The sequence below is a fragment of the Macaca thibetana genome, chromosome X (assembly GCF_024542745.1).
Source record: "Macaca thibetana thibetana isolate TM-01 chromosome X, ASM2454274v1, whole genome shotgun sequence".
Lineage (NCBI taxonomy): Eukaryota > Metazoa > Chordata > Mammalia > Primates > Cercopithecidae > Macaca > Macaca thibetana.
Genome location: NC_065598.1, coordinates 96,579,376 through 96,607,133, shown reverse-complemented (window position 1 = coordinate 96,607,133; position 27,758 = coordinate 96,579,376). Strand labels below are relative to the sequence as shown.

General features: G+C 40.8%; 1 protein-coding gene and 1 pseudogene across 2 annotated transcripts; one reads left to right on the top strand and one right to left on the bottom strand.

The window, feature by feature from the left end:
* Positions 1 to 27,758, top strand: LOC126945707 (embryonic stem cell-related gene protein-like). Its single transcript, XM_050775835.1, has 3 exons — positions 1 to 715; positions 25,792 to 26,024; positions 27,555 to 27,758. Exons 1-3 carry the CDS (start codon positions 586 to 588, stop codon positions 27,633 to 27,635), a joined length of 444 nt encoding a protein of 147 aa, XP_050631792.1. The 5' UTR covers positions 1 to 585; the 3' UTR covers positions 27,636 to 27,758.
* Positions 13,991 to 16,467, bottom strand: LOC126945706 (double-strand-break repair protein rad21 homolog; annotated as a pseudogene). Its single transcript, XR_007722534.1, has one exon. The product of XR_007722534.1 is annotated as a double-strand-break repair protein rad21 homolog (transcript).

Below are 27,758 nucleotides of genomic sequence, written 5' to 3'. Positions count from 1 at the left end.
CTAAGGCTGGGGTAGATACTACTTTGTGTTTGATCCATGTTTAAACCTCTTCAAAGAGTCATGGAATAAAATCCTTCATTGGTCTCACAGGTGATATCTGGAAAGGCAGCAACTCCTGGATAGTTGTCATTGCATGAAAAAGGTGCCAGATGAGACTGGTAGCATTACCTGTGATAAGAGAAATCTTCAGTGAGCAGCACCTGCAAGAGCTAAGGAAACTTGTAGCCAGAGAGCACCTGAATGCTGACATGGATCCTGATCAATATCAGGATGAAGATATCAATTGGTCTGCTTTCCAGAAAGAAATATCATTAAGTTCTGTACTGCTGCATTATCAGGCTGGTTCTACAGCAATGTCTATACTTTCTGGGAATATTTGAGGGTTCAGCCCTGTGGCTGCTCTACAGAGAGTTGTCTAGTCCGTCAAAACTGGTCATGTTTTAGCATTTTCATTTTTTATTTCTTAGCTAATAGATTGTATTCTCAATACACACTGCGTACATTTCTTTTATTCCTTCCCCAGAATCCTGTTCCTTCAAAGAAGGTTCAGAGTTGTTCACCTGCTCAAAGGATGTGTTATGAGATATGTTGTTTGGTAGAAGGCCAGGGAGTTCAACTGAATTGGAGGAAGATATGCTCTATTCTTGGCCATGGCATGATGAGCTCTTATTACTGAATAAGGACTGCTTCAAAGCCAATCATTGGGAAAAACTAGGTAAGAGGAGGAAGTCTTTGAGTTTTTGTTTTGTTTAAGAACCAGAACAGTAGGATATTGTTGGCTAGCATATGGCATCCAGGGTTTAGCAAAATGAAGGTGAGTATTCACCAGCTAGCACTCAAACTCAAACAGTGTGCTGTTGGGTAAGTGTGGCTGGGTAAAGCGTGTGGATAATGGTATCAGATTGGGGAAAATGGAGTGATAATGACTAAGAACTAACATTTGCGAAGGGCTGTATAGATTACAAGGCTTTTCTACATGGATCTCATTTGATTCTCATAAAACCTATGAGATCATTTTAGTATGTTACCTTTTTTTGTAGTAAAATATGTATAACTTAAAATTTACCATTTTAGCCATTTTTAAGTGTACAGTTCAGGGTCATTAAGTATATTCATATTGTTGTGTGCCAGTCTCCACCATCCATTTCCAGAAATTTTTTATTTTCCCAAAATGAAACTCCATACCCATTAAATGCTAACTGCCCATCCCCTCCTCCCAGCCCCTAACAACCACTGTTCTACTTTCTGTCTCTATGAATTTGACTACTCTAGGTACATCATATAAGTAGAATCATACAATATTTGTCCTTCTGTGGTTGGCTTATTTCATTTAGCATAATGTCTTTAAGGTTCATCTAAGTTGTAGTATGTGTCAGAATTTCTTTTTAAGACTGAATATTTTATTGTATATATATTATATATAAATACACCACATTTTGTTTATTCATCTATTAATGGACACTTGGGTTGCTTTCACCTTTTGGCTATTGTGAATCATACTGCTATGAACATGGGTATACAAGTATCTCTTTGAGTCCCTGCTTTCAGTTCTTTTGTGCCCAGAAGTGAAATTGCTAGTCCCATGGTGTGATGATTAGTTTTAGGTGTCAACTCATCTGGACTAAGGAATAACTAGAGAACAGGTGAAGCATTATTTTTTTGGTGTTTCTGTGAGTGTGTTTCCAGAGAATATTGGCATGTGAGTGTGAGTGGACTAAGTGGGGAAGATTTGCCCTCAATGTGGGCAGGCACCATCTAATCAGCTGGGAGCCAGGATAGAACAGAAATAGCAGAAAGATCTTTCTCACTCTTGAAGGTGGGATACACTCTTCTCTTGCCCTTAGACATCAGCACTCCAGGCTCTTTATCCTTTGGACTCCAGCAGCCCCCTGGGTTCTCATGCCTTCAGACTTGAATGGGGCCATGCTACTGGCATTCCAAGGTCTCCAATTTGCAGAAAGCCTGTTGTGGGACTTATCAGCCTCCATAATCACATGAGCCAATTCCCTTAATAAATCCCCTCTTGTATCTTTCTCTCTCTAGATAGCCTATTAGTTCTGTCTCTGTGGAGAATCCTGAATAATATACATGGTAATTCTATGTTTGGTTTGTTGAGAAACTGTCATACTCTTTTTGACAGTGGTTGCACCATTTTACATTCCTACAGCAATGCACAAGAGTTCCCATTTCTCCATCTCCTTGCCAACATTTGTTATTTTCTGTTTTTTATAATAGCCATCCTAAGGGGTGTGAAATGATATTTCATTGTGGTTTTGATTTGTATTTCTCTAATGGTTAGTGATGTTGAACATCTTTTCATATGTTTACTGGTCATTTGTATAACTTCTTTGAAGTTCAAGTTCTTTGCCCATTTTTAAATCAGGTTGGTTTTTGTTGTTGTTGTTGAGTCATAGCAGTTCCTTATATATTCTGGATATTAGTTGCTTATCACATATATGATTTGAAAATATTTTCTCCCATTCTGTGGGTTGCCTTTTCACTCCGCTGATAGTGTCCTTTGATATACAAAAGTTTTTAATTTTGATGGAGTCCAACTCATATATGTTTAAATTGTTGCCTGTACTTTTGGTATCAGATACAAGAAATCTTTGCTAAATCTTGTTATGAAACTTTTCCCCCTATGTTTTCTTCTAAGAGTTTTATAGTTTTAGCTCTTATATTTAGGTCTTTGATCTAATTTGAATTTGAGTTAATTTTTGCATGGTGCAAGGTAAGGGTTCAACTTCATGTTTTTCTATGTGGACATGCAGTTTTCCCAGCACCATTTGTTGAAAAGACTTTCTTTTCCCCATTGGATGATCTTGGCACCCTTTCTGAGAATTATTTGACCATATATGTGAGGGTTTACTTCCAGAATCTTTATTATTCCATTAGTCTATATGTCTGTCTTTATGCCACATGGTTTTGATTACTGTAGCTTGTAGTTTTGAAATCAGGAAGTGAGAGACCACCAAGTTGTTTTTAAATTTTTTTTTCAAAATTGTTTTGGTTCTTTGTGATTCCTTGAATTTCCATATGAATTTTAGGTTAATTTTTCTATTTCTGCAAAAATATAATTGAGATTTTATTTAATCATAGGGATTGCATTGAATTTGTAGATCACTTTGGGTAGTATTCACATCTTAACAATTTTAAGTCTTCCAACTCATTAATATGGGATGTCTTTCCATCTATTTGTGTTTTCTTTAGCTTCTTTCAGCAACATTTTGTAGTTTTCTGTGTACAAGTCTTTCACCTCTTTGGTTTTTTTCTAAGAATATTATTCTTTTCGATGCTACTGTAAATGGAATTGTTTTCTTAATTTCCTCTTCAGATTGTTTAATGTCAATATAGATACATAACTCATTTTTGTGTGTTGATTTTGTATTCTGCAACTTTGCTGAATTTATTTACTAGTTCTAACAGTTTTTGGGGGGAAATATTTACAGTGTTCTACCTGTAAGATCATATCCTCTGCAAACAGAGAAAATATTACTTCTTCCTTTCCAATTTGGATGCCTTTTGTTTCTGTCTTTTGCCTAATTGTTCTGGCTAAAAGTTCCCATGCAGTGTTGAGTATTATTTATCTGAGAATATCTTAATTTGTCCCTCATTTCTGAAGGTCAGTTTTGCAAGATGTAGAATTATATGTTGACATAAAAAAAAAAAAATTCCTTTAGGATCATTGCAGACAGGAGGCAGGACTTGATTGCAGCTCCGGACAGAGCAGCATGCGGAGGCTTGCATTGTGAATTTTAGCTCCAGATTGACTGTAGGAACAAACCAGCAATCCCAAGAGGACCCACAGACCCTCTGAAAGAAGCAGAGTACTCCTGCAGGACAGGGAAGACACCCCAAATACTATGAGTTTCCCAACTGCGGAAATGGGAAAGGTAGACCCTCCTCTCCTGAAGACACACCCTCACTGGAGAGGCTGAAGGTCTGTTTGCAGAAGTTTCCAGCTTTACCTGGAGCTGAGTCAAGTTAGAGAGCCGAGTGAAATACAGAGGTAGAGGAAGCAACAGAAAGGACCCGGGAGCTTGCTGGGACCCAAGCACCCCATTCCTGCCTGGCACCACAGGGATCCATCCGGAGGGTGGCCAGAGGAGCAGGGGGCGAAACTCCACAGGGAGAAGGAATTCTGTAGCTGAACTTTGTAACAATTTGAATGTGGCCAGAAGCCTCCTGGCCGGAACTCAGCAGAGGGAGTGAATTGGGCATGCACATTTCACAGGCAGGGAGAAGAATTAAAGCCCTTTTCTCTCTCAGCTGGGAGGTGGATAACCTTGAGCAAGTTTTCAGTCCCGTCTCACTCTATGCCTGGAAACAGACTCGGGGCTGTTGGTCAGGACACGGTGGGAATGAGACCTGCCCTTCAGTTTGTGTGGGAGGTGGGTGAGGCCTGTGACTGCTGGCTTTCCCCCACTTCCCTGACAACCTGCATGACTCAGCAGAGACAGCCATAATCCTCCTAGGTACACAACTCCAGTGACCTGGGAATCTCACCCCCATCCTCCACAGCAGCCTCAGCAAGACCCACCCAAGGAGAGTCTGAGTTCAGACATGCCCAGTCCCTCCCCCATCTGATGGTCCTTCCCTATCCACCCTGGTAGTGGAAGACAAAGGGCATATAATCTTGGGAGTTCTAGGGCCCCATACACCACCAGTCCCTCTCCACGCTACTAAAGCTGATGCTTTCTGGAAAGCAACACCTCCTGGCAGGAGACCAACCAGCACAAAAATAGAGCATTAAATTACCAAAGCTAAAGACCTTCAAGGAGTCCATTGCACCCTCCGCCACCTCCACTGGAACAGGTGCTGGTATCTACAGCTGAGATACCCATAGTTCACATCACAGGACTCTGTGCAGAAACCCCCCGTACTAGCCTCGAGCCAGGTAGACTAGTTGGGTGGCTAGACCCAGAGGAAAGACAATAATCACTGCAGTTCAGCTCACAGGAAGCCACATCCATAGGAAAAGGGGGAGAGTACTACATCAAAGGAACACCCAGTGGGACAAAAGAATCTGAACAATAGCCTTCAGCCCTAGACCTTCCCTCTGACAGAGCCTACCCAAATGAGAAGGAACCAGAAAACCAACCCTGATAATATGACAAAACAAGGCTCTTCTATACTCCCCAAAAAGCACACTGCTTCACCAGCAATGCATCCAAACCAAGACAAAATACCTGGTTTACCTGAAAAAGAATTCAGGAGGTTAGTTACTAAGCTAAACAGGGAGGGACCAGAGAAAGGCAAAGCCCAATACAAGGAAGTTCAAAAAATGATACAAGAAGTGAAGGGAGAAATATTCATGGAAATAGATAGCTTAAATCACAATAAAAAACTCAGGAAACTTTGGACACACTTTTAGAAATGTGAAATTCTCTGGAAAGTTTCAGCAATAGAATTGAACAAGTAGAAGAAAGAAATTCAGAGCTTGAAGATGAGGTCTATGAATTAACCGAATCCAGCAAAGACAAAGAAAAAAGAATAAGAAAATATGAACAAAACCTCCAAGAAATCTGGGATTATGTTAAACAACCAAACTTAAGAATAATCAGTGTACCTAAGGAAGAAGAGAATTCTAAAAGCCTGGAAAACATATCTGGGGGAATAATCGAGGAAAACTTTCCTGGCCTTGCGAGAGACCTAGATGTCCAAATGCAAGAAGCACAAAGAACACCTGGGAAATTCATTGCAAAAAGATGTTCGCCTAGGCACTTTGTCATCAGGTTATCCAAACTTAAGACCAAGGAAAGAATCTTAAGAGCTGTGAGACAGAAGCACCAGGTAACCTATAAAGGAAAGCCTATCAGATTAGCAGCAGTTTTCTCAGCAGAAACCCTACAAGCAAGAAGGGATTGGGGACCTATCTTCAGCCTCCTCAAACAAAACAATTATGAGCCAAGAATTTTGTATCCAGAGAAACTAAGTGTCATATATGAAGGAAAGATACAGTCATTTTCAGACAAACAAATGCTGAGAGAATTCACCATTATGAAACCATCACTACAAGAACTGCTAAAAGGATCTCTAAATCTTGAAACAAATCCTGGAAACACATAAAAACAGAACTTCTTTAAAGCATAAATCATAGAGGACCTATAAAACAAAAATGTAAGTTAAAAAGCAAAAACAACAAAAACCAAAGTACACAGGCAACAAAGAGCATGATGAAAGCAACAATACCTCACATTTCAATACTAACATTTGAATATAAATGGTCTAAATGCTCCACTTAAAAGATACAGAACTGCAGAATGAGTAAGAACTCACCAAACAGCTATATGCTGCCTTCAGGAGACTCACCTAACACATAAGGACTCACATAAACTTAAAGTAAAGGGGCAGAAAAAGGCATTTCATGCGAATGGACACCAAAAATGAGCAGGAGTAGCTATTCTTAGACAAAACAAACTTTAAAGCAACAACAGAGACAAAGAGGGATAGTATGTAATGGTAAAAGGCCTTTCCAACAGGAAAATATCATAATCCTAAACATATAGGCACCTAACACTGGAACTCCCAAATTAATAAAACAGTTACTAATAGACCTGAGAAATGAGATAGATAGCAACACAGTAATCGTGGGGGACTTCAATACTCCACTGACAGCCCTAGACAGGTCATCGAGACAGAACGTCAACAAAGAAAGAATGGATTTAAACTATATGTTAAAACAATTGGACTTAACAGATATATATAGAACATTTCATCCAACAACTGCATGATAAAACATTCTATTCGACAGCACATGGAACTTTCTCCAGGATAGACTATATGATAGGCCATAAAATGAGCTTCAATAAATTTAAGAAAATTAAAATTATATAAGCACTCTCTCAGACCACAATGGAATAAAACTGGAAATCAACTTCAAAGAGAACCTTCAAAACCATGCAAATACATGGAAATTAAATAACCTGGTCCTGAATGAGCATTGGGTCAAAAATGAAATCAAGATGGAAATTTAAAAAAATTCTTCAAACTGAATGAAAATAATGTCACAACTATCAAAACCTCTGGGATTCAGCAAAGGCAGTGCTAAGAGGAAAGTTCAGAACCCTAAACGCCTGCATCAGAAAGTCTGAGAAAGCACAAACAGACAATCTAAGGTCATACCTCAAGGAACTAGAGAAACAAGAACAAACCAAACCCAAACCCAGCAGAAGAAAGGAAATAACCAAAATCAGAGCAGAACTAAGTGAAATTGAAACAAACAAAAATACAAAAGGTAAATGAAATGAAAAAGCTGGTTCTTTGAAAGATAAATAAAATTGATAGACCATTAGCAAGATTAACCAAGTAAAGAAGAGAGAAAATCCAAATAAGCTCAGTAAGAAATGAAACGGGAAGTATTACAACTGACACCACAGAAATACAAAAGGTCATTCAAGGCTACTATGAATACCTTTATGCACATAAACTAGAAAACCTAGAAGAGATGGATAAATTCCTGGAAAATACAACCCTTCTAGTTTAAATCAGGAAGGATTAGATACCCTGAACAGACCCACAACAAGCAGTGAGATTGAAATGGTAATTGAGAAAATTACCAACAAAAAAAGTCCAGGACCAGACTAATTCACAGCAGACTTCTAGCAGACATTCAAAGAATTGGTATCAATCCTTTTGACACTATTTTACAAGACAGAGAAAGAAGGAACCCGCCCAAATTCATTCTATGAAGCCAGCATCATCCTAATACCAAAACCAGCAAAGGGCATAACCAAAAAAGACAATTACAGACCAATATTTTTGATGAACACGGATGCTAAAATCCTCAACAAAAATACTAGCTAACCAGTTCTAATAACATATCAAAAAGATAGTCCACCATGATCAAGTAAGTTTTGTACCAGGGATGTAGGGATGGTTTTACATACACAAGTCAATAAATGTGATACACCACATAAACAGAATTAAAAATAAAAATCACATGATAATCACAATACATGCAGAAAAAGCATTTGACAAAACCCAGCATTCCTATATGATTAAAATGCTCAGTAAAATCGGCATACAAGGGACATACCTTAATGTAATAAAATCCATCTATGACAGACCCACAGCCAACATAATACTGAATGGGGAAAAGTTGAAACCATTCCCTCTGAGAACTAGAATGAGACAAGGATGCCCACTGTCACCACTCCTCTTCAACATAGTACTGCCAAAGCAATAAGACAAGAGAAAGAAATAAAGGGCATCCAAATTGGTAAAGAGGAAGTCAAACTGTCACTGTTTGCTGATGATATGATCATGTTAGATATGAGTTCTAAATTTCTTTTCAAAGAATTAATATGTATGTTCAATTCTTTGCCTTCTACTTTTAAACTTAACTTCCTTGTAAAGCAACCTTTTTGGATTACCTACTCCACCCTGACTCATTCTGATCACCTGCTCCACCCTACATTCCAATCACCTGCTCCACCCTAACTCATTCCAATTACCTGCTACCTGCTCTGCCCTGACTCCCTCCAAAGCACTCACCCCGTCATTCTTTTTAGCCAATCGGAATCAGTTTAGCGTGTGTGGTCTAACCCTAGCCAATAGGGGAAAAACACAGCAGCAGGGGCCACATGCATCAGGGATAAGAACCCCTTCCCCTCCCTTGTCCAAGTGTGCACTCACCATTGTTCCATCTGTAGGGGCGCACCCTTCTATATAGAAGTAACTAGACTTGCTGAGAATTAAAAAGAAAATTTTATATTCGAGTGCTGTTTCTTTTGTGGCACCAAAACTTTATATATAACAATCATTTACCTTGAAAACCCTAAAGACTCCTCCAGAAAGCTCCTAGAACTGATAAAAGAATTCAGCAAAATTTCTGCATACAAAGTTAATGTACACAAATAAGTAGCTCTTCTATACACCAACAGTGACCAAGCAGAGAATCAAATCAAGAACTCAACCCCTTTTACAATAGTCACACACACACACAAAAAAAACCCACTTAGGAATATACCTAACCAATGAGTCAAAAGACCGCTACAAGGAAAACTACAAACACTGCTGTAAGAAATCATATATGACACAAACAAATGGAAACACCTCCCATGCTCATGGATGGGTAGAATTAATATTGTGAAAATGACCATACTGCCAAAAGCCATCTACAAATTCAATGCACTGTCCATCAGAATACCACCATCATTCTTCGCAGAATTAGAAAAAACAATTCCCAAAATCATATGGAACCAAAAAAGAGCCCACATCGCCAAAGCAAGACTAAGCAAAAAGGACAAATGTGGAGGCATCACACTAGCTGATTTCAAACTATACTATAAGGCCATAGTCACCAAAACAGTGTGGTACTGGTATAAAAATAGGCATGTAGACCAATGGAGCAGAATAGAGAACCCAGAAATAAACCCAAATACTTAGAGCCAACTGATCTTCAACAAAGCAAACAAAAACATAAAGTGGGAAAAGGACACCTTTTTCAACAAATGGTGCTGGGGTAATTGGCTAGCCCCATGTAGGAGAATGACACTGGATCTTCATCTCTCACCTTATACAAAAATCAACTCAAGGTGGATTAAGGACTTAAACCTAAGACCTGAAACTATGAAAAGTCTAGAAGATAGCATTGGAAAAACCCTTCTAGACATTGGCTTCGGCAAGGATTTCATGACCAAGAACCCAAAAGCAAATGCAATAAAAAGATAAATAGCTGGGGCCTAATTAAACTAAAGAGCTTTTGCACAGAAAAGGCCCAGTCAGCAGAGTAAACAGACAACCCACGGAGCGGGAGAAAAGCTTCACAATCTATACATGTGACAAAGGGCTAATATCCAGAATCTACAACAAACTGAAACAAATCAATAAGAAAAAAACACACACAATCCCATAAAAAAGTGGACTAAGGAGATGAATAGAAAATTCTCAAAAGAAGATATACAAATGGCCAACAAACATATGAAAAAATGCTCAACATCACTAATGATCAGGGAAATGCAAATCAAAACCACAATGCAATACCTCCTTACTCCTGCAAGAATGGCCATAATGAAAAAACAGTAGATGTCGGTGTGGATGTGGTAAACAGAGAAAACTTCTGCACTGCTGGTGGAAAGTAAACTACTACAGGCACTATGGAAAATAGTGTAGAGATTCCTTAAAGAACTAAAAGTAGAACTACCCTTTGATCCAGCAATCCCACTACTGGGTATCTACCCAGAGGAAAAGAAGTCATTATTCAAAAAAGATAACTTGCATATGTATGTTTATAGCAGCACAATTCACAATTGCAAAATCATGGAACCAACCGAAATGCCCAGCAATCAACAAGTGGATAAAGAAACTGTGGTATATATATACAATGGAATACTATGCAGCCATAAAAAGGGATGAATTAGCAGCATTTGCAGTGACCTGGATGAGATTGGAGAGTATTATTCTAAGTGAAGTAACTCAGGAATGGAAAACCAAACATCATGTGTTCTCACTGATACGTGGGAGCGAAGCTATGAGGATGCAAAAGCATAAGAATGATACAATGGACTTTGGGGACTTGGGGGGAAGAGTGGAGGTGGGTGAGGGATGAAAGACTATAAATATAGTGCAGCGTATACTGCTTCGGTGACAGGTCACCAAAATCTCACAAATCACCATTAAAGAACTTACTCATGTAACCAAATACCACTTGAACTCCAATAACTTATGGAAAAATAAAATAACAATTAAAAAATTTCCTTTAAATATGGTATCTAATTCCTTCTGGCCTTCAAGGTTTTTGCTGAGAAATCCATTGATAATCTTAGTGAAGATCCATTGGACATGATGAGTTACTTTTCTCTTGCTGCTTTCAAGATTCTTGAGGGGGCCTTAGACTTTGTATTGTATTCCTTTACCTCTGATCTCTTGCCCCCGGTTTCTGTGAGTCTGTAGTCCCCCTGCAGTGTTCCATGTCTTTGGCTTTTATTAGAATATAATGTGTCTTGGTATGTACTGCTTTGGGTTTATCCTACCTGGAGGTCATCAAGATTTTTGGATTTGTGAATCAATGCCTTTCCTCAAATTTGGGAAGTTTTCAGCCGTTATTTTTTCAGATAGTTCCTCTGCTCCTTTCTTTATCCCTTCACCATCTGAGACTTCTGTAATGCATATATTGGTCAGCCTGATGGTATCCCATAGGTCTCTTAGTCTCTGTCCACTTTTCTTAATTATTATTATTATTATTAGGTCTTCAGATTAAATAATTTCAAAGGACTTATCTTCAAGTTCACTGATTCTTTTTTCTTCCTGTTTGAATCTACTGTTGAATCCCTCTGGGTGTTTTTCAATTCAGATACTGTATTTTCAGTTCCAGAATTTCTGTTTGGTTCCTTTTTATAGTTTCTCTTTGTTAATATTCTCTTTTGTTTATGTATTGTTTTTCCGATTTCCTTTAGTTCTTTGAGTTTTCATTTAGCTCTTTGAGCATATTTAAGACATTTTGTCTTTGTCTAGTACTTCTGATGCTTGTGTTTCTTCAGGGACAGTTTCCGACAGTTTATTTTCTTCCTTTGAATGGGCCATATTTTCCTGTTTCTTTGCATGGTTTGTTATTTTTTTGTTCTTTTTAAAAATTGGTCATTCAAAAAAACAGCCACCTCTGCTAGTCATTACAAGTAGGTTCTGTGCCAGGGAAGACCTTCACTCATTAGCAGGGCACGCTGTCAGCTTGGGATCAGCCCCATGTGAGGTCTTAAGGTCTTCTTAGGCCTCTTCTGGCTATGCATTTTGCCTTGGCCTGGGTATCTGTTGTTGTTGTTGTTTTCCAGTTCCCTTGAATGCATGACTGCTTACAAATGTCTCAGTTTCCTAAAGAGTAACCCCTGCTTCTCTGAGGGTGGACTTAGATGTTCTATTGTGTTCCTCTACCTCTGACCTCTTGCTCCAGGTATCTGTGAGTTTGTAGGCCGCCTGCAGTGTTCATGAGTAGTGCTCACCATTTCCTGTGGCTTTTTCTGAACCTGAGTATCCAGCCATGCTGCTTTTCCCTGTCTGACCTCCGAATTAGGTAAAACAGAGACCAGTACCTCAGGCAGCCCCTTGACAGGTTAGAATGTTGCAAATAAAGTCCACTCTCCTCGCTCTGGGGTTCTAAGGAGGGAATTGGCAGCAGGGCTGCTGCTTCCCCAGGTGTGCCAGGAGGGAAGGATAGGGTACAGGCAAGTAAAAATGTTACAAAATTTCTTAGCGTTTTGACTGTGTCTTTTTCTTGATTAGGTGTTTGCTTGGTTGCTATAGAACTTTGAGTATTTTTCAGACTTCCTATAAAGTTATTGTGTAGCCAGTCTGTAATACTGTAATTTTTTTTAACAGCTTATAACACAACTTTTATTAGAAAAGTTATACATAACATAGCATCAACTATTTCCAAGAACATTTTTTTTTTTTTTGAGAGGAATCTTGCTCTGCTACCCAGGCTGGAGTGCAGTGGCGTGATCTCGGTTCACTGCAAGCTCCGCCTCCCGGGTTGCCTCAGCCTCCCGAGTAGCTGGAACTACAGACACCGCCACCTCGTCCGCCCGGCTAATTTTTTGTATTTTTTAGTAGAGACGGGGTTTCACCGTGTTGGCCAGGATGGTCTTGATCTCCTGACCTCGTGATCCACCCGCCTCAGCCTCCCAAAGTGCTGGGATTACAGGCATGAGCCACCGTGCCCGGCAATCCAAGAACAATATTGAACCCAATAAGCAAAAAAACCAGACTAACAAAATGTGTAACAAGAAACCAATGACCTTTCTAAAATCAAACATTCAATTATCTACAATGTCTTTTTACAAATGGGGAAAACTCCATGGTTTACAGGCATAGAATATTGAAAATAAATCTGCAATAGCAATTTTTTACAATTAAACTCTCAAGAAACTGAATCATTAAAACAGTAATGAGTTCACAAATTTAAAACATTTTGCATAATTTTAAATTGTTAGGTATACACTGAAGTCTGAATTTCAAAAGTGATTGTTTCCCCATGAAAGTGTCAACACTTAAGCTAGAACTTTCAGTGTTAATTTTGCCCTAAAAATTTAAGAAATATTCTGATAATCATAATAGTCACATGATTTCTGATGCTGTCTGGTCTGTTAATATAGACCTTTATTTGGATGTGTTTTTCTTCAGTTAAGTTATAGGAAACTGGATATAGGATTTCGTTGCAAAGCTATTAAAGTTCCAAACACAGGAGTGTGCAGCACTGGAAAAGGAGATCAGTACTAAAACTTATAATAAATATCAGAGAAGCCATTAGTTTTTACAGCATTGTCTGCTTAAAGGTTAAGTTGACCTGGTGTATAATTTCCCATCAGTCTGTCCTTGTAGTAGGCAGGGCAATTTCTATTTTCATGATCTGAATACTCAGATATATCCAAACATCTTTTTAAAACTTTGATTTATAACTCCTAGAAAGTTATGTTTTTTGATAGTCACTGTACTCTAATCAGGCCTATATTTCTGCTCATTTTGGAGCCTCATTAAAATGACAGATTTTGAGATAGCCGAGTTCATCAGAAAGACTTAAATGGAATGATTGACAAAATAGAACACTTTAAACCAAGTCAGTCCTATCTTTTTGTAGCTGAAGGGTATCAGTCACAACACAATTTCACATATACCTTTGCTCATTAGGGAATTATACTTAAAATGAATCTCAAGAGGGTGACCTTTGTTATTTCAGGTGCCACCCCTAAGGTTAACAAGAAGATCGCCAGTGTTACAACTGATGGAAAGCCTTTTCTTTTCTTTTTTTCTTGTCAAAGACTCATAGATTGAGACTATCCTGGCTAACACGGTGAAACCCCGTCTCTACTAAAAATACAAAAAACTAGCTGGGCGTGGTGGCGGGCGCCTGTAGTCTCAGCTACTCGGGAGGCTGAGGCGGGAGAATGGCGTGAACCCGGGAGGCAGAGCTTGCAGTGAGCCGAGATCACGCCACTGCACTCCAGCCTGGGAGACACAGCGAGACTCCGTCTCAAAAAAAAAAAAAAAAAAGACTCATACCATAGTTTTAAATTAAACTGTCAGGCATTTGCCCAGACAGGTTTTCCTTTTCAATGCAGTAATGAAGAACTAAGATTAAAATCATGACTTTCAACTGCCACTCAGCATCATTACATGCACCAATATTGCACACATCTGTTCTGTACTGTTAAAATAATCTTCTGAGTCCTTGGGGTGCTGTTTTCTCCATCAGAACACAAACACAACCCATCTAATCAGTTTCCCTCAAAGATTAAACTGACAAATTTAATATACTGGAAAAAAATGAAGAAAGAAAAAGGCAAAGACTTTGTACAGACAAAAATCTAAGTTTTTTTAAAGGGTTCTGTGTCTCCTACACATGGGGGCAATTTGTAAGCACTAGTGAAATAAACAGTAGCTATAATGCTTCTAGCTCCTTATAAAATGTGGAACTTTGGCCCAGGTGTTGCGATGATGTTACTGTACAGTTCTTGTGTCAGCTCAATATCTTGCTGCTTTTTAAGAACTAAGAAGCTGTAGAACTTTGCGGCAGCTTGTTTTCTGTTTGTGTTTTGACATAACTCAAGCAAACTGATAGATTCAGCTCCAGTTTTAGCAAGAGCTCACTGAAGACCATGAAGCATCTGCTGAGTCCTTTTCTTCCATCTTCTTTCTTCCTGACCTTGATCACCCCCTGAAACATCTTCATCCTTTTCGTCTTCATCATCATTTTTTCCCCCCTTTTCTTTCTTTTTGGCAGAAGTTCTGACTCTTATATTAGCTGACAGATATTTGGAGGTTCTTCTGGGGGAAGCTCTACAGGCAGTATTTCCATCTGCTCAACCTGCTGAGGAGGCATCACAGGCTCTGGGTTAATTTGTCCAGCTTTTCGCTTAACTCCCTGAGGTGGTGGTGGAGGCATAGCTGGCTCATCCAGGTTTGTTCTGCTGGCCTCATCACTGACTCCTGGAGGCGGCTTGGCTCTTCCAAAATGGGCTTATCAGTAACATAATGCTGCTGGTGTAGCTGTTGCTGGTCCTCTCTAGGAACCTCTGGATTTTCACGTTATTTGAGGAACTCATCCAAATTATCTGCCCTACTTTCCCCCTTTTTCTAAGGTCTTCTGGTACAAGTGGTGTAAGACAGCATGTAAAGAGCTTCAGTAGTCTGTTATTCCACAAAGGCTGAGCAGGTAAAGAAAACAGTTTTTCTACTCCTCCTGTCTCTTTCCACATCACCTATTTCTTGGTGGGTGGTGCTAGATCCCAAGTAGTAACAATATCAGAATAATCATTAAGTTGGGCTCTAATTGTCTTGCTATCCAAGTTTTTGATACTGTCAAACAATTGGCTTCCTCTTCCTCTTGGCTTTTGTTTCTTTAACAGTTATATCAATAGGTTCCAATGCAAATGCTTCTTCCTCATTTGGAACAAGTGTTGTTTGATCAGACATAGCTGGCTGGTTCGACAGGATTCACTGAATCAGGACTATCAGGCCCACCCATTGATGTATTATCATCCTCATCCATATATCATCATGTGCAGGCTGCTCTGGCAACATCACCTCTGCCTCAGAGAGGGCAGGGGGATCGTCAAAGATACTACCATCATTATTAGTAATAAGTTTGTCATCTAATATTCCACCATCATTTCCTTCTCTAAAATTATTATCTTTATATTGGTCTTCATATTCTAAATGGTTAATTTTCTCATTCAGATTGCTGGTGCTCTCTCTGTTCAGACTCTAATAGGAAGTTAGAAGCAGTAGTGCCTACTAACATGTCATCATCCTCAAAAGCACTGCCTTCTCTCATTATCTCATGATCATCCATTCCAAAATCACCAAAATCATTTTCTTGTAAAATACTGATATTCCCAACTTCTTCTCTCGTGGTTATTTCTTCCACTCTACTCTGACCCAAGCTGAACTCCTGGGCCACATCAATGTCATCTAAGTCAGGCAGTGGCTGACCAAAGTCATGAAATTCTTCAGGTAAAGTAATGGTGTTATAAACTGCTTCCTGATTTTCCTCAGGCAGGTCAACACCTGGTCAAAAAACCATCTTTATCTTAATGAATGCTTCATTACAGTCTGCAAGAAGGTATTTGACTTTCCTGTGATATATTCAAACTACTCCCAGTAAGAGATGTCCGTAATGCTATCTTCACCTTTCGTGAGATGATACTCTCCATGCTACTCTCTAAATTACACTGTAACACAGGGGCTTTGGTTAGCTTCTTATCCCAATGGGCCACTAGCCAAATTTTGGCCAGAGGCCCTCTTACTGAGGACAAAATGTGCATAGAACATTGTTCTGGTTGGCTATGAAAATAGAAGGAAACCTTGCTCTCCACTGGGAGTTGGGCGGGCTGGGTCCAGTCTGTATTTTTTTTTAATGTTTTGTCAATTGAGAAAAAGTAAGTTCCAATCATTTTAGGAGATTTATTTGCCAAAGTTAAGAACATGCCCGGGAGACAGGTCTATACCTTTCTCCAAAGATAATTTTGAGGGCTCCAAATTTAAAGGGGAAAGGATGGGATATTGAGAAGCAAACAATTTTCATATAAGAGGGGGTAGCGAAAAATAGTCATTCATGCCTTTGCCTGGTTCAATGAATCTGCATTTTTTAAATATAAGATAATATAGAATGGCTGCTTCGCAGATGCTGCCGCTGCCAGGAGCCCCATACTATCAGCCATGGTCAACATCTTCTTCAACATCACCATAGATGGTGAGCCCTTGGGCCACATCTCCTTCAAGCTGTTTGCAGACAAGTTTCCAAAGACAGCAGAAAGCTTTCATGCTCTGCGCACTGGAGAGAAAGGATTTGGTTATAAGGGTTCCTGCATTCACCGAATTATTCCAGGGTTTATGTGTCAGGGTGGTGACTTCACATGCCATAATGGTACTGGTGGCAAGTCCATCTACAGGGAGAAATGTGATGACAAGAACTTCATCCTAAAGCATACAGGTCCTGGCATCTTGTCCATGGCAAATGCTGGACACAAACAGTTCCCAGTTTTTCATCTGCAGTGCCAAGACTGAGTGGTTGGATGACAAACATGTGGTCTTTGGCAAGGTAAAAGAAGGCATGAATATTGTGGAGGCTATGGAACGCTTTGGGTCCGGGAATGGCAAGACCAGCAAGAAGATCACCATTGCTGACTGTGGACAACTTATTAAAGTTAGACTTGTGTTTTATCTTAACCACCAGACCATTCTTTCTGTAGCTCAGGAGAGTACCCCTCCTCCCCATTTGCTGGCAATAGCCTATAATCTTTGTGCTCTCATTGCAGTTCCCTTTGGGTTCCATGTTTTCCTTGTTCCCTTCCATGCCTAGCTGGATTGCAGAGTTAAGTTTATGATATAAAATAAAACTAAAAAACAACAAAAAAAGATGACATAAACAAAAGGGGCAGAGGAAAAATCTGGGGAATCTGCATTTTACATAAGATAACAGACAAAATGGGGGCAGGGGAACACTCAGATATGCATTTATGTCTGGTGGACCAGGGCGGCTGCACCTGTAAAGATAAGCTATCAATTTGCATTGCCATGGTGAAATTTTAACAACTCACTAGGAATTTCCTTGTGGGCAAAATATGGAGGAGGCATGTAGCTTTTCATCTTGTAACCATTTTATTGAGGAACCAAAACGGGGAGGCAGGTTTGCATGACCCAGTTCCCATTTTGACTTTTGCCTTTGGCTAAATGAGTTTGGGGGGATCCCAGAATTTAATTTCCTTTCACATTTCCCTTCTTTTTTATTTAAAATCTTTTGGAGGAAGCATTTTAAAAGAAATATGGGTTCTTGGCTTCAGGTTGCTTTTTCCTCCCTTTTTTGAGCTGGTTTCCTGTTGCTGGGATAGTTTATTTCTACAAGTTTAGGTCCCACATTGCCAGGAAGGCTCATTCCTAGGAAGTTGTGTCCCATAAAGATTAAAAAAAAAAAAAAAAAAAAAAAAAAGAGAGGAAAGAAGGAAAAAGGAAAGGAAAAAAGAAAGAGAAAAAAACATATATATATAGGGACCTAGGCCAGATTTATAGCAACAAAAGGAAAGCAAACCTGGAAGCTGGGTCAGGCTATATTACTGCTTCCTCAATTAAAGCATTCTCTGGGCAATTATTACCCCAGCCCTTTCAGTTGTGCATTAACTTATTTGCAAGCACATACTGTAACAACATTGTAAGCAGAAACAGGACAGAACACAAATTATTACTATCCCTATTATAAGCAATAGCTTCTGCCACCAAGTTCCCCAGGATCCAAACCAACTACTCAACCAATTGATTAGTGAGGGTTTTGGATCTGACAGGTTGGTTATCTGGGTTTTCATATCAGTCATAAATCAAGTTATATTCTTTGATTCATCTGGAATATACACACAACATTCAGTTTTTATGATGGCACAGGTCTCCCTTGTGCTGCAATGAGTATATCTAAAGCCATATGGTAGTATAGCACAACTTTCCTCATAAGCATGACCTCATTGTTTAGCAAGGCAATACTCATGTGGCTATCATTCAGGGCCTTTTGGGTGTAATTGGTTAAGGCCTCTATATGCCATATAACATCTTCAATACCTGTCTGTGGTACAAAGATTGAAGCTAAGTGATCATACCATTGGAATACCTAACATGTCCAATGAAATTGTAAATGAAAAAGGTTTGCTGGTTTTGGCAGGGTCTGAATTACATGCCCTTGTGCCCAAGCATAACCTAGGGAACGTCATCCTAACTACCCTGGAGGTAACCACGGCCATAAGTTAGTGCCACATAGCCAATATGTCCCATTTGGAGCTAGCCAATAAATACTTGGTTGCTGCACCCAATCGGTGGCATTCTAGTCAGCGTCTTGTAATATGATAATGTGGTCACAGCATTCTCCAGGTGTCCACCCCATATCTCTCGTACTGTTTGGCCATAGGTCCTTGGTATGGTTTCTTCGCTGCCAGCACAAAGAAGCATTTTGGCTGAGTTGGCCAGACATGGGGTGAGCCAGATAAACCCAGCCCAAATTTGCATTATTCCATTTTGAAAATGGGCTGTTGTTTGGGGTGTGGTTACCACCTTCTGTTTTAGCTGGGGGTGGGGGGTGGGATGTTAAAGTGAGATCTAATGACCTGGTCCTTTCCATTCAAAAACTTTTCCCATGTCCCTTGTTCTTAAGAGTGTTTTTAATGGGCCAGTTATATATATTGTCTTTTGTTATCCCAGCACTAAGTATGCCAGACCACTTCTGTGATGTGATAATTTTTTGGTATTCTATCCAGTCCTGACCTTGGAAGGGGGATATCCACCATGGCAGGCTGAAGCCACTGGAAAGAGGCTTGAGTCTGCATACCCAGCAGGTATTCTTTTGTAATCAGTCTGCATAATGCTGAACCCACTGTAGAAACAGGTTTGTTTCATGGGCATCCATGGGTGGCAGTGGCAAGAAGGTGTAGGGATACAGGATTAATAATAGCAAGGTTGTGAAATTCATTTTAGTTACTAAATGGTGTTAAATCAGACAAGGCAAGTGCCCTGTCATTTATAAGACAGGAGTTGCCAGTATTTCTAGGACAATAATTGTAATGGTTACTGTACAATAAACAGAGGCGTTCCCTTTGCATACAGGCCTGGTCCTTTGTCTTGGGTTTAAGCAGTCCACAACAACTGTTGTCTGCTTCTAATCCTGGGTTGCAGGTTCATGTTTAGTGAACCGGAGGTGAAGGTCTTTGGTGGGAGTTACAGTCCACTCAGGAGGTTGTGCCTTTTTAAGATGAGAGATGTGAATCCATGAATCTATACTCTTTAATTTTGTGGTACATGGATTAGTCAGTAGTACCTGGTACATGCCCTTCCATCAGGGTTGAAGGGAATCCTTTATTAGATGTCTTTTCCAATAGATGAAATCTCCAGGTTGCAGATCGTGACCAGGCACCTTATCTTCAGGGAGCACACTGTGAAAGGAATTCTTTAACAAATCTTGGCTTTTTCTAAGATGATAAATGAGTTCCTCACAATATTGCAATATATTTCCCTTGAGAAAAGTTGGATTGGTTATGTTCGTTCCCATACACTTGGGTCTTCCTGTTATAATTTCATAAGGAGACAATTGATGTTTTCCAAAAGGAGTGGATCGGAGTATAAGCAGCACTAGGGGGAGTGCTTTGGGCCAGAGGAGGTGAAATGCCTCTGTGAACTTAGCCAATTGTGTTTTAATTATTCCGTTAGTCCTCTCCACCAGGCCTGAAGACTGGGGATGGTTGGCACAATGGAAATGTTGAAATGTGGGCCAAATTTTACAAATATTTTGAGTAACCTGGCCAATAAAGTATGTTCCCCTGTCATTGTGAAGTTCACAGAGGACTCCCCACAGTGGGACAATTTTTTTTAGTAGGATTTTTCCAACTGTCATGGCTGTTGCTTGCCTGCAGGGAAAAGCTTCAACCCAATGGTATAACATGCAGACCATTACTAAAACATACTTGTAACCTTGAGATGATGGCAGCTGGATAAAATCAAGCTATCATACCTCAAAAGGTCAGCCGGAAGGGGAAAATGACCCTGGACTCCATGGAGGGGTTTTCCTGGGTTATGTTTGGGACAAATAACACATGAGGGTAAACTTTTTTGTTTGTTTGGTTTTTTGAGATGGAGTTTCGCTCTTGTTGCCGAGGCTAGAGTGCAATGGTGCAATCTCAGCTCACTGCAACCTCTTCCTCCCGGGTTCAGGTGATTCTTCTGCCTCAGCCTCCCAAGTAGCAGGATTACAGGTGCACACCACCATCCCCGGCTAATTTTTGTATTTTCAGTAGATACAGGGTTTTGCCATGTTAGCCAGGCTGGTCTTGAACTCCTGACCTCAGGTGATCCACCTCCCTGGGCCTCCCAAAGTGCTGGGATTACAGGCGTGAGCCACGGTACCCGAATGAGAGTAAACTTTTTGTGCCACTATAAAGGATGGTTTCCAGTAATACTGTTTATACCAGGATATTACTTTATCTGGATTCCAATAGGTTAGATTATGAACATATTTCATAAGGGACACCTGACATTCTATTGGAATAATGGGCTTCTTGGAATGGAATAATTAGGTCCACATCATATTTCAGTTTTGGGAGTCAAGTATCCCCCTGCCTGTTTCCAAGTAGATTTCTCTTTTGTAGGAGCTATGCACTGGGTTTCTTTCAACATGTATTTAAGTATTTTGGGTTTTATGGCCATTTTCCAACTTAGGGGTGATGGCTTGAATGCTGCTTTTTTAGCTGTGGCGTCAGCGAATTGGTTACCCTGACTTTCTGTGGTGTCTAATTTTGAGTGACCTGGGATTTTTATAATTGCCAAGCTTTTTGGTTTTAGAACACCTTCTAACAGCTCTGATACTTGTCCATTTTTTATGGGTTACCCTGAGGGGGTTAAATATCCTCTCTCTTTCCATAGCATCCCAGTCATGAGCAACCCCAAAAGCATAGTGGCTGTCAGTGTAAATGTCTGCAGCCTTGTCTTTTGCCAATTGACAAGCTTTGGTCAGGGCAACCAATTTGGTCACTTGAGCTGATCTGGCTTGGGGGAGATGATTGACTTCAATTACCTCTAGTAAGGAAACCACAGCATATCCTGCTATAAAATTTCCATCCTCTCCTCTTAAATAAGACCCATCTGTATACCATTCTATCTCAGCATTATCCAGTGGCATCTCTTGTAGGTCTGTCCTGGGGGTGAGAAGTCAGTCAGTCATTAGAACACAGTCATGAGGGGTTTTGTCAGAAGGGCCTGGCAAGAGAGGGGCCAGATTAAGATTATTACAGCAGGAAATAGTAATATTGGGAGATGATAAAAGCAAAATTTCCTAAGAGGCTAACCAGTTGACAGACAGATGTTGTATATGATGAGAGTTTAGAAGGGTCTCAAGAGAATGTGGCACAAAAATGGTAAGGGGGAACCCATAATTATTTCTTCAACAGACTTTGAGATGGTGTTATCTTTTGAGCAAAATCCTGGGAACTTTGTACACAGCAAGGCCGTGGCTGCTATTGCTGTCATACAAGGAGGCAGCCCTCGAGCCACAGGGTCCAGCTGTTGGCTATAATAGCCTATAGGTCTCTGATGATCACCATGTTTCTGGGTCAGTACTCCGGATGCAGTACCTCCAACTTTGTGTATGAAAAGGGAGAAAGGCAATTTGTAGTTTGGGTGCCCTAAGGCCAGGGCATTAATTGGAATTTCCTTTATTTGTTGTACAGCTGATTGTCCCTCTGGAGTCCACATGATGGGATCAGGTTGTTCATTTTTTAGGTATGCACACTGAAGTTGAGCCATAAGGGAGAAATTTGGTATCCAGTTTCTACAATAGCCCGCCAGGCCCCAAAAACTCTTAAGTTGTTTCTTAGTGGCAGGCATTGGGAAAACTAAAATTCCTCACTCTTATCAGGGTTAATACTCAGTCCTTTGGCTGAGATAATATGTCCCAAATACTTAACTTGAGGTAAGCATAGCTGAAGTTTGTCTTTAGACATTTGTGTCCCTTGGTGGCTGTTTGAGTAAATATAGACTATCTTCCTGAGAGGAAGAGTGTGTGTCTGAACAAAGGAGAGTAGATGAATGCTGAGCCCTGGGAAAATATTTAATCCTCTAAATCAGCTTCTAATATTTGGGAACAGTAAGTGGGACTTTCTGTTTACCTTTGGGGCATTACAGTCCACGTATATTGCCGTTCTTTCCAAATAAAGGCAAACAAATATTGGCTGCCTGGTTCTACAGGAATACTAAAGAAGGCACTATAGAGATCCACAACTGAGAAATACTGACTGGTAATGGATATAGGTGATAGAAGGGTTTGTGGGTTGGGGACTACTGGGTGCCTGGGAATTATGATATTGTTTATTGCCCTCAAGTCCTGCACAAATTTCCATCCTCTCCCGCTTGGTTTCTTTACAGGGAATATAGGGCTGTTTCAGGGGATTGTGCAGGGAATAATGATAATCTCAGATTATCATTATTTCTCAAATGATATATTATTCATATATCATTTCTCAGATAATCTTCTATGATAGGAGCAATTCCATATATGGGTTCCTTTTGCAGAGGATAGTGTTTAAGGTTGGATAGGGGTTTCTTTGGGTTTATCTCTACCTTTACTGGAATGGCTGAGAATACTTTCTCTGTATCTGTATTTGAGTGAGACTATAAGCAGGAAGACACATCCTTGAGCACGTGCTCCACTTCTGGTGTTAACAGGAAGATTGGGGAAGCTAAAAGGAGTTTTACTGTTTTCTGCTCTGTATTCCAATGTTCTTTCTTCTTCCGTAATATTTCCTTCTCTGTCTCCATTTTATTTTCCTGGTCACAAGATGACGTTTTAACATTACCAGTACTAAATTGTACATTATCAGGACATTTTAAAATTTAGTATTTTTGCTCTCCTGGCTCCAATTCTAAAACAGTTTCACCTTTTGATGAAAAAGAGATATGGGCATTATGGATGTTGAGATCACGGCCCAAAAGATTGACAGGAGCCCCAGCGCATATTAGAAACATATGGGACCTACTGAGTGTGTCACACTTAGAGCCTGCGACAGGGTAGTGGAACCTGATGAACCCTAAGGTACGGGTTTGGACTTAAAACATGAGATCATTTTATTAGACACACTCACCATGTTAATTCTTTCATTACTCTGAGGAATGGGGTTTCTAAATAAGGTGAGATTGTTGTACCCGAGCAAGTTAGAGAAACACCACACTTTGAGACAAATTTAGGAGTCCTTTATTAGCCAGTGACTCGAAATTCTCTTGGCCCCAAGGAAGGGGCTCGATTTTCTTTTATACTTCGGTTTAGGAAGGGGAGGGGGAGCTCAGTTGCAACAATTCTACAGAAGTAAAAACATGCAAAAAGTTAAAAAGACAAATGGTTACAGAGAAGCAAACAGTTCCAGGTGCAGGGGCTCTAAATCTTTTATAAGATGTTATATATAGGGACTCTGCCGGACACAAACTCAAGGCTTTATGGTGTTATCTTTTAAGCAAAATCCTGGGAACTTTGTACATTGCTTGCTTCAGTACGTTATCAGTTAATTGGACTCTTTGATATGTTGAGAGTCAGCTTACACAAGTTAACCCCTTGAGGAAGAGGGTGAGGTAAGGAGTCCTTGATGTCCTGTAAATGAAGGAGCCAAATGGAGTTCCTCTGGCTTTCTCAGCTAAGGGAGAGTCTATTCATGTGGAAACAAGGCTAGGTGATTACAGGATTTATCAGAGATAGTCACACCTATGTCAGTTAAGGCAGTTGTAAACTCATGGTTTATTATTATATTAATCTCTCCCAATTGGTTTGTCAGGGTAGAATATTTGGAGAGGTGAAACCCCTGTATTTCCTTGGAGCACCCCTTGTCTTCCTGAGTTGCATTCTGCCTTTTCTTTCGTTTCAGCCTAAGGCAATCTCTCTTAAGGTGTCTCGGTCATTTACAGTTGTAACAGACTGCGAGGGAAGAGTCCTCAGACAGAGGGAGCTTAAAATCTTTCTGGGGCTGAGAGGCTTGAGAAGTTAATTGCTTTAGCTGTAAATGCATAATTTGGGCAATCTTCTGTTTTTCCTTGTTTTATCATATTGCGGGATAATTGGTCAGCTAACTAGTTCATTAGTTCTGGCTGTGGTCCAATTTGCATTTTACAAGGGTGGCTAAATCATCATCTAGTCCGTTAAGAAATTTGCATTTAATAATGTATCATTTTTATTGTTTTCAAAGCAATCAGCTGACATCCCACAATATTGTTTTAAAGTTTTATCAGAATGTGTTAAATAATCTAAAACTAATTCATTTGGGTTCCAGTGGCGTTGTTGGATTTTATTCCAATCCACAACCCTTTGGAACACTGAAAGAATGATATTTAATAGGGTGTTTTTTCATTCCTGCACATCTTTGTGCCTGTCTTCTGGATTTTGGGGGACTGGTTGTTGTGGCTGTATTGGGCCTTCAGGGGTCAAATCTGCTATAGGGTCTGACCATTGTGCTTTTCCCAGCCATTCCTTAGCTTTAGCTTCTGAGACCAACATGTGGACTAGCTGATAAAAGTCTGAATGACCTGGGTCATAAGTTCTGACAATGAACTCAAATTCTCAAACCCAAGGATCTTTATGGGGGTCAGGAAATTCTTTATGCCTCAGAATTCAGCCTTTGACCAGGGTGTTGGTAGACAATCACCAGGGTTGCCCTACCTGTTAGCAGTTGTTCCCAAAATAGGGTGATCATGAGAGATGTCCCTGCAGGGTCCCCCTTTTCCACCTCTTCCAGATGAGATGTTGCCATTGGAGCTGTCAGGGAATCATGAGGGGGTGGGGTCTTTGCAGCCAGACTCCGAACTGCCTTCTGTTGAGCAAGTGTTAGACATGCAGTAGAAGCAGGGGACAGATCTGGTCCAGGAAGTTCAGATAGGTCAGGGGTATAGAGGAAGGTGCCAAGGGGGAAGTAAGGAATTCTGAGGATTTCTTTAAGAGAGATTCGAGATTAGAGAGTTCTTGATTAGCATTTCTAAGTTGTTTGTTGGCCTCCTGTGGGGAGATGAGGTGGTTGTCAGGCCTCCAAGGCCAAGCCTGCATATATATATACATCCAGATAACCTGAAGCAACTGAAGAATCACAAAAGAAGTGAAAATGGCCGGTTCCTGCTTTAACTGATGACATTACCTTGTGAAATTCCTTCTCCTGGCTCAGACGCTCCCCAACTAAGCACCTTGTGACCCCAGCCCTTGCCCGCAAGAGAACAACCCCCTTTGACTATAATTTTCCACTACCTACCCAAATCCTATAAAACAGCCCCACCCCAACTCCCTTTTGCTGACTCCTTTTTTAGACTCAGCCCTCCTGCACCCAGGTGAAATAAACAGCCTTGTTGCTCACACAAAGCCTGTTTGGTGGTCTCTTCACATGGACGTGCGTGAAATTTGGTGCCGAAGACCCGGGTCAGCGGGACTCCTTTGGGAGACCAGTCCCCTGTCCTCACCCTCACTCCATGAGGAGATCCACCTACGACCTCGGGTCCTCAGACCAACCAGCCCAAGGAACATCTCACCAATTTCAAATCAGGTAAGCGATCTTTTCACTCTCTTCTCCAGCCTCTCTTGCTACCCTTCAATCTCCCTGTCCTTCCAATTCCAGTTCTTTTTCCTCTCTAGTAGAGACAAAGGAGACACATTTTATCTGTGGACCCAAAACTCCGGCGCTGGTCACGGACTTGGGAAGATACTCTTCCCTTGGTGTTTAATCACTGCAGGGACGCCTGCCTGATTATTCACCCACACTCCATTGGTGTCTGATCATCGCAGGGATGCCTGCCTTGGTCATTCACCCACATTCCCTTGGTAGCAAGTCAATTGCAGGGACGCCTGCTTTGGCTGCTCACCCACATTGCAGCCCAGGGCTGCTCACCACCCCCCTTCTCCGTGTCTCTACCCTTTCTTTTCTCTGGGCTTGCCTTCTTCACTATGAGCAACCTTCCACCCTCCATTCCCTCTTCTTATCCCTTAGACTGTGTTCTCAAAAAACTTAAAATCTCTTCAACTCTCACCTGACCTAAAACCTAAGTGTCTTATTTTCTTCTGCAACAGCACTTGGCCCCAATACAAACTCGATAATGGTTCTAAATAGCCAGAAAATGGCACTTTTGATTTCTCCATTTTACAAGACTTGGATGATTTTTGTCGAAAAATGGGCAAATGGGTCTGAGGTGCCTGACGTCCAGGCATTCTTTTACACATTGATCCCTTCTTAGTCTCTGCTCCCAATGCAACTTGTCCCAAATCTTTCTTCTTTCTCTCCGGTTCCTTCAGTATCCACCCAAAGTTCTGAGTCCTTTGAATCCTCCTTTTCTACGGACTCATCTGACCTCTCCCCTCCTCCCCAGGCTGCTTCTCACCACGCTGAGCCAGGTCCCAATTCTTCCTCAGCCTCCGCTCCCCCACCCTATAATCCTTTTATCACCTCCACTCCTCACACCTGGTCCAGCTTACAGTTTCGTTCTGCGACTAGCCCTCCCCCACCTGCCCAACAATTTCCTCTTAAAGAGGTGGCTGGAGCTGAAGGCATAGCCAAGGTTAATGCTCCTTTTTCTTTATCCAACTTCTCCCAAATCAGTTAGCGGTTAGGCTCTTTTTCATTAAATATAAAAACCCAGCCCAGTTCATGGCCCATTTGGCAACAACCCTTAGATGCTTTACCACCCTAGACCCAGAAGGGCCAGAAGACCGTCTTATTCTCAATATGCATTTTATTACCCAACCTGCTCCCGACATTAGAAAAAGCTCCAAAAATTAGATTCTGGCCCTCAAACTCCACAACAGGACTTAATTAACCTCACCTTCAAGGTGTACAATAATGGAGTAGAGGCAGCCAAGTAGCAACATATTTCTGAGTTGCAATTACTTGCCTCCACTGTGAGAGAAACCCTAGCCACATCTCCAGCACACAAAAACTTCAAAACGCCTGAACCACAGCGGCCAGGCATTCCTCCAGGACCGCCTCCCTCAGGATCTTGCTTCAAGTGCCAGAAATCTGGCCACTGGGCCAAGGAATGCCCACAGCCCGGGATTCCTCCTAAGCTGTGCCCCATCTATGCAGGACCCCACTGGAAATCGGACTGTCCAACTTGCCTGGCAGCCCTTCCCAGATCCCCTGGAACTCTGGCCCAAGGCTCTCTGACTGACTCCTTCCCAGATCTTCTCAGCTTAGCAGCTGAAGACTGACGCTGCCTAATCGCCTCGGAAGCCTCCTGGACCATCACAGACACTTTGGGTAACTCTTAAAGCAGAGGGTAAGTCCATC

What these genes read in the sequence shown, in the direction of transcription:
- LOC126945707 (XM_050775835.1), top strand. Translation starts at nt 586, where the DNA reads ATGTTGTTTGGTAGAAGGCCAGGGAGTTCAACTGAATTGGAGGAAGAT. An exon ending in CAATCATTGGGAAAAACTAG is followed by an intron (nt 716 to 25,791) that starts GTAAGAGGAGGA and finishes CTCCTTTTTTAG; the next exon opens with ACTCAGCCCTCCTGCACCCA. An exon ending in TCTCACCAATTTCAAATCAG is followed by an intron (nt 26,025 to 27,554) that starts GTAAGCGATCTT and finishes CCATCTATGCAG; the next exon opens with GACCCCACTGGAAATCGGAC.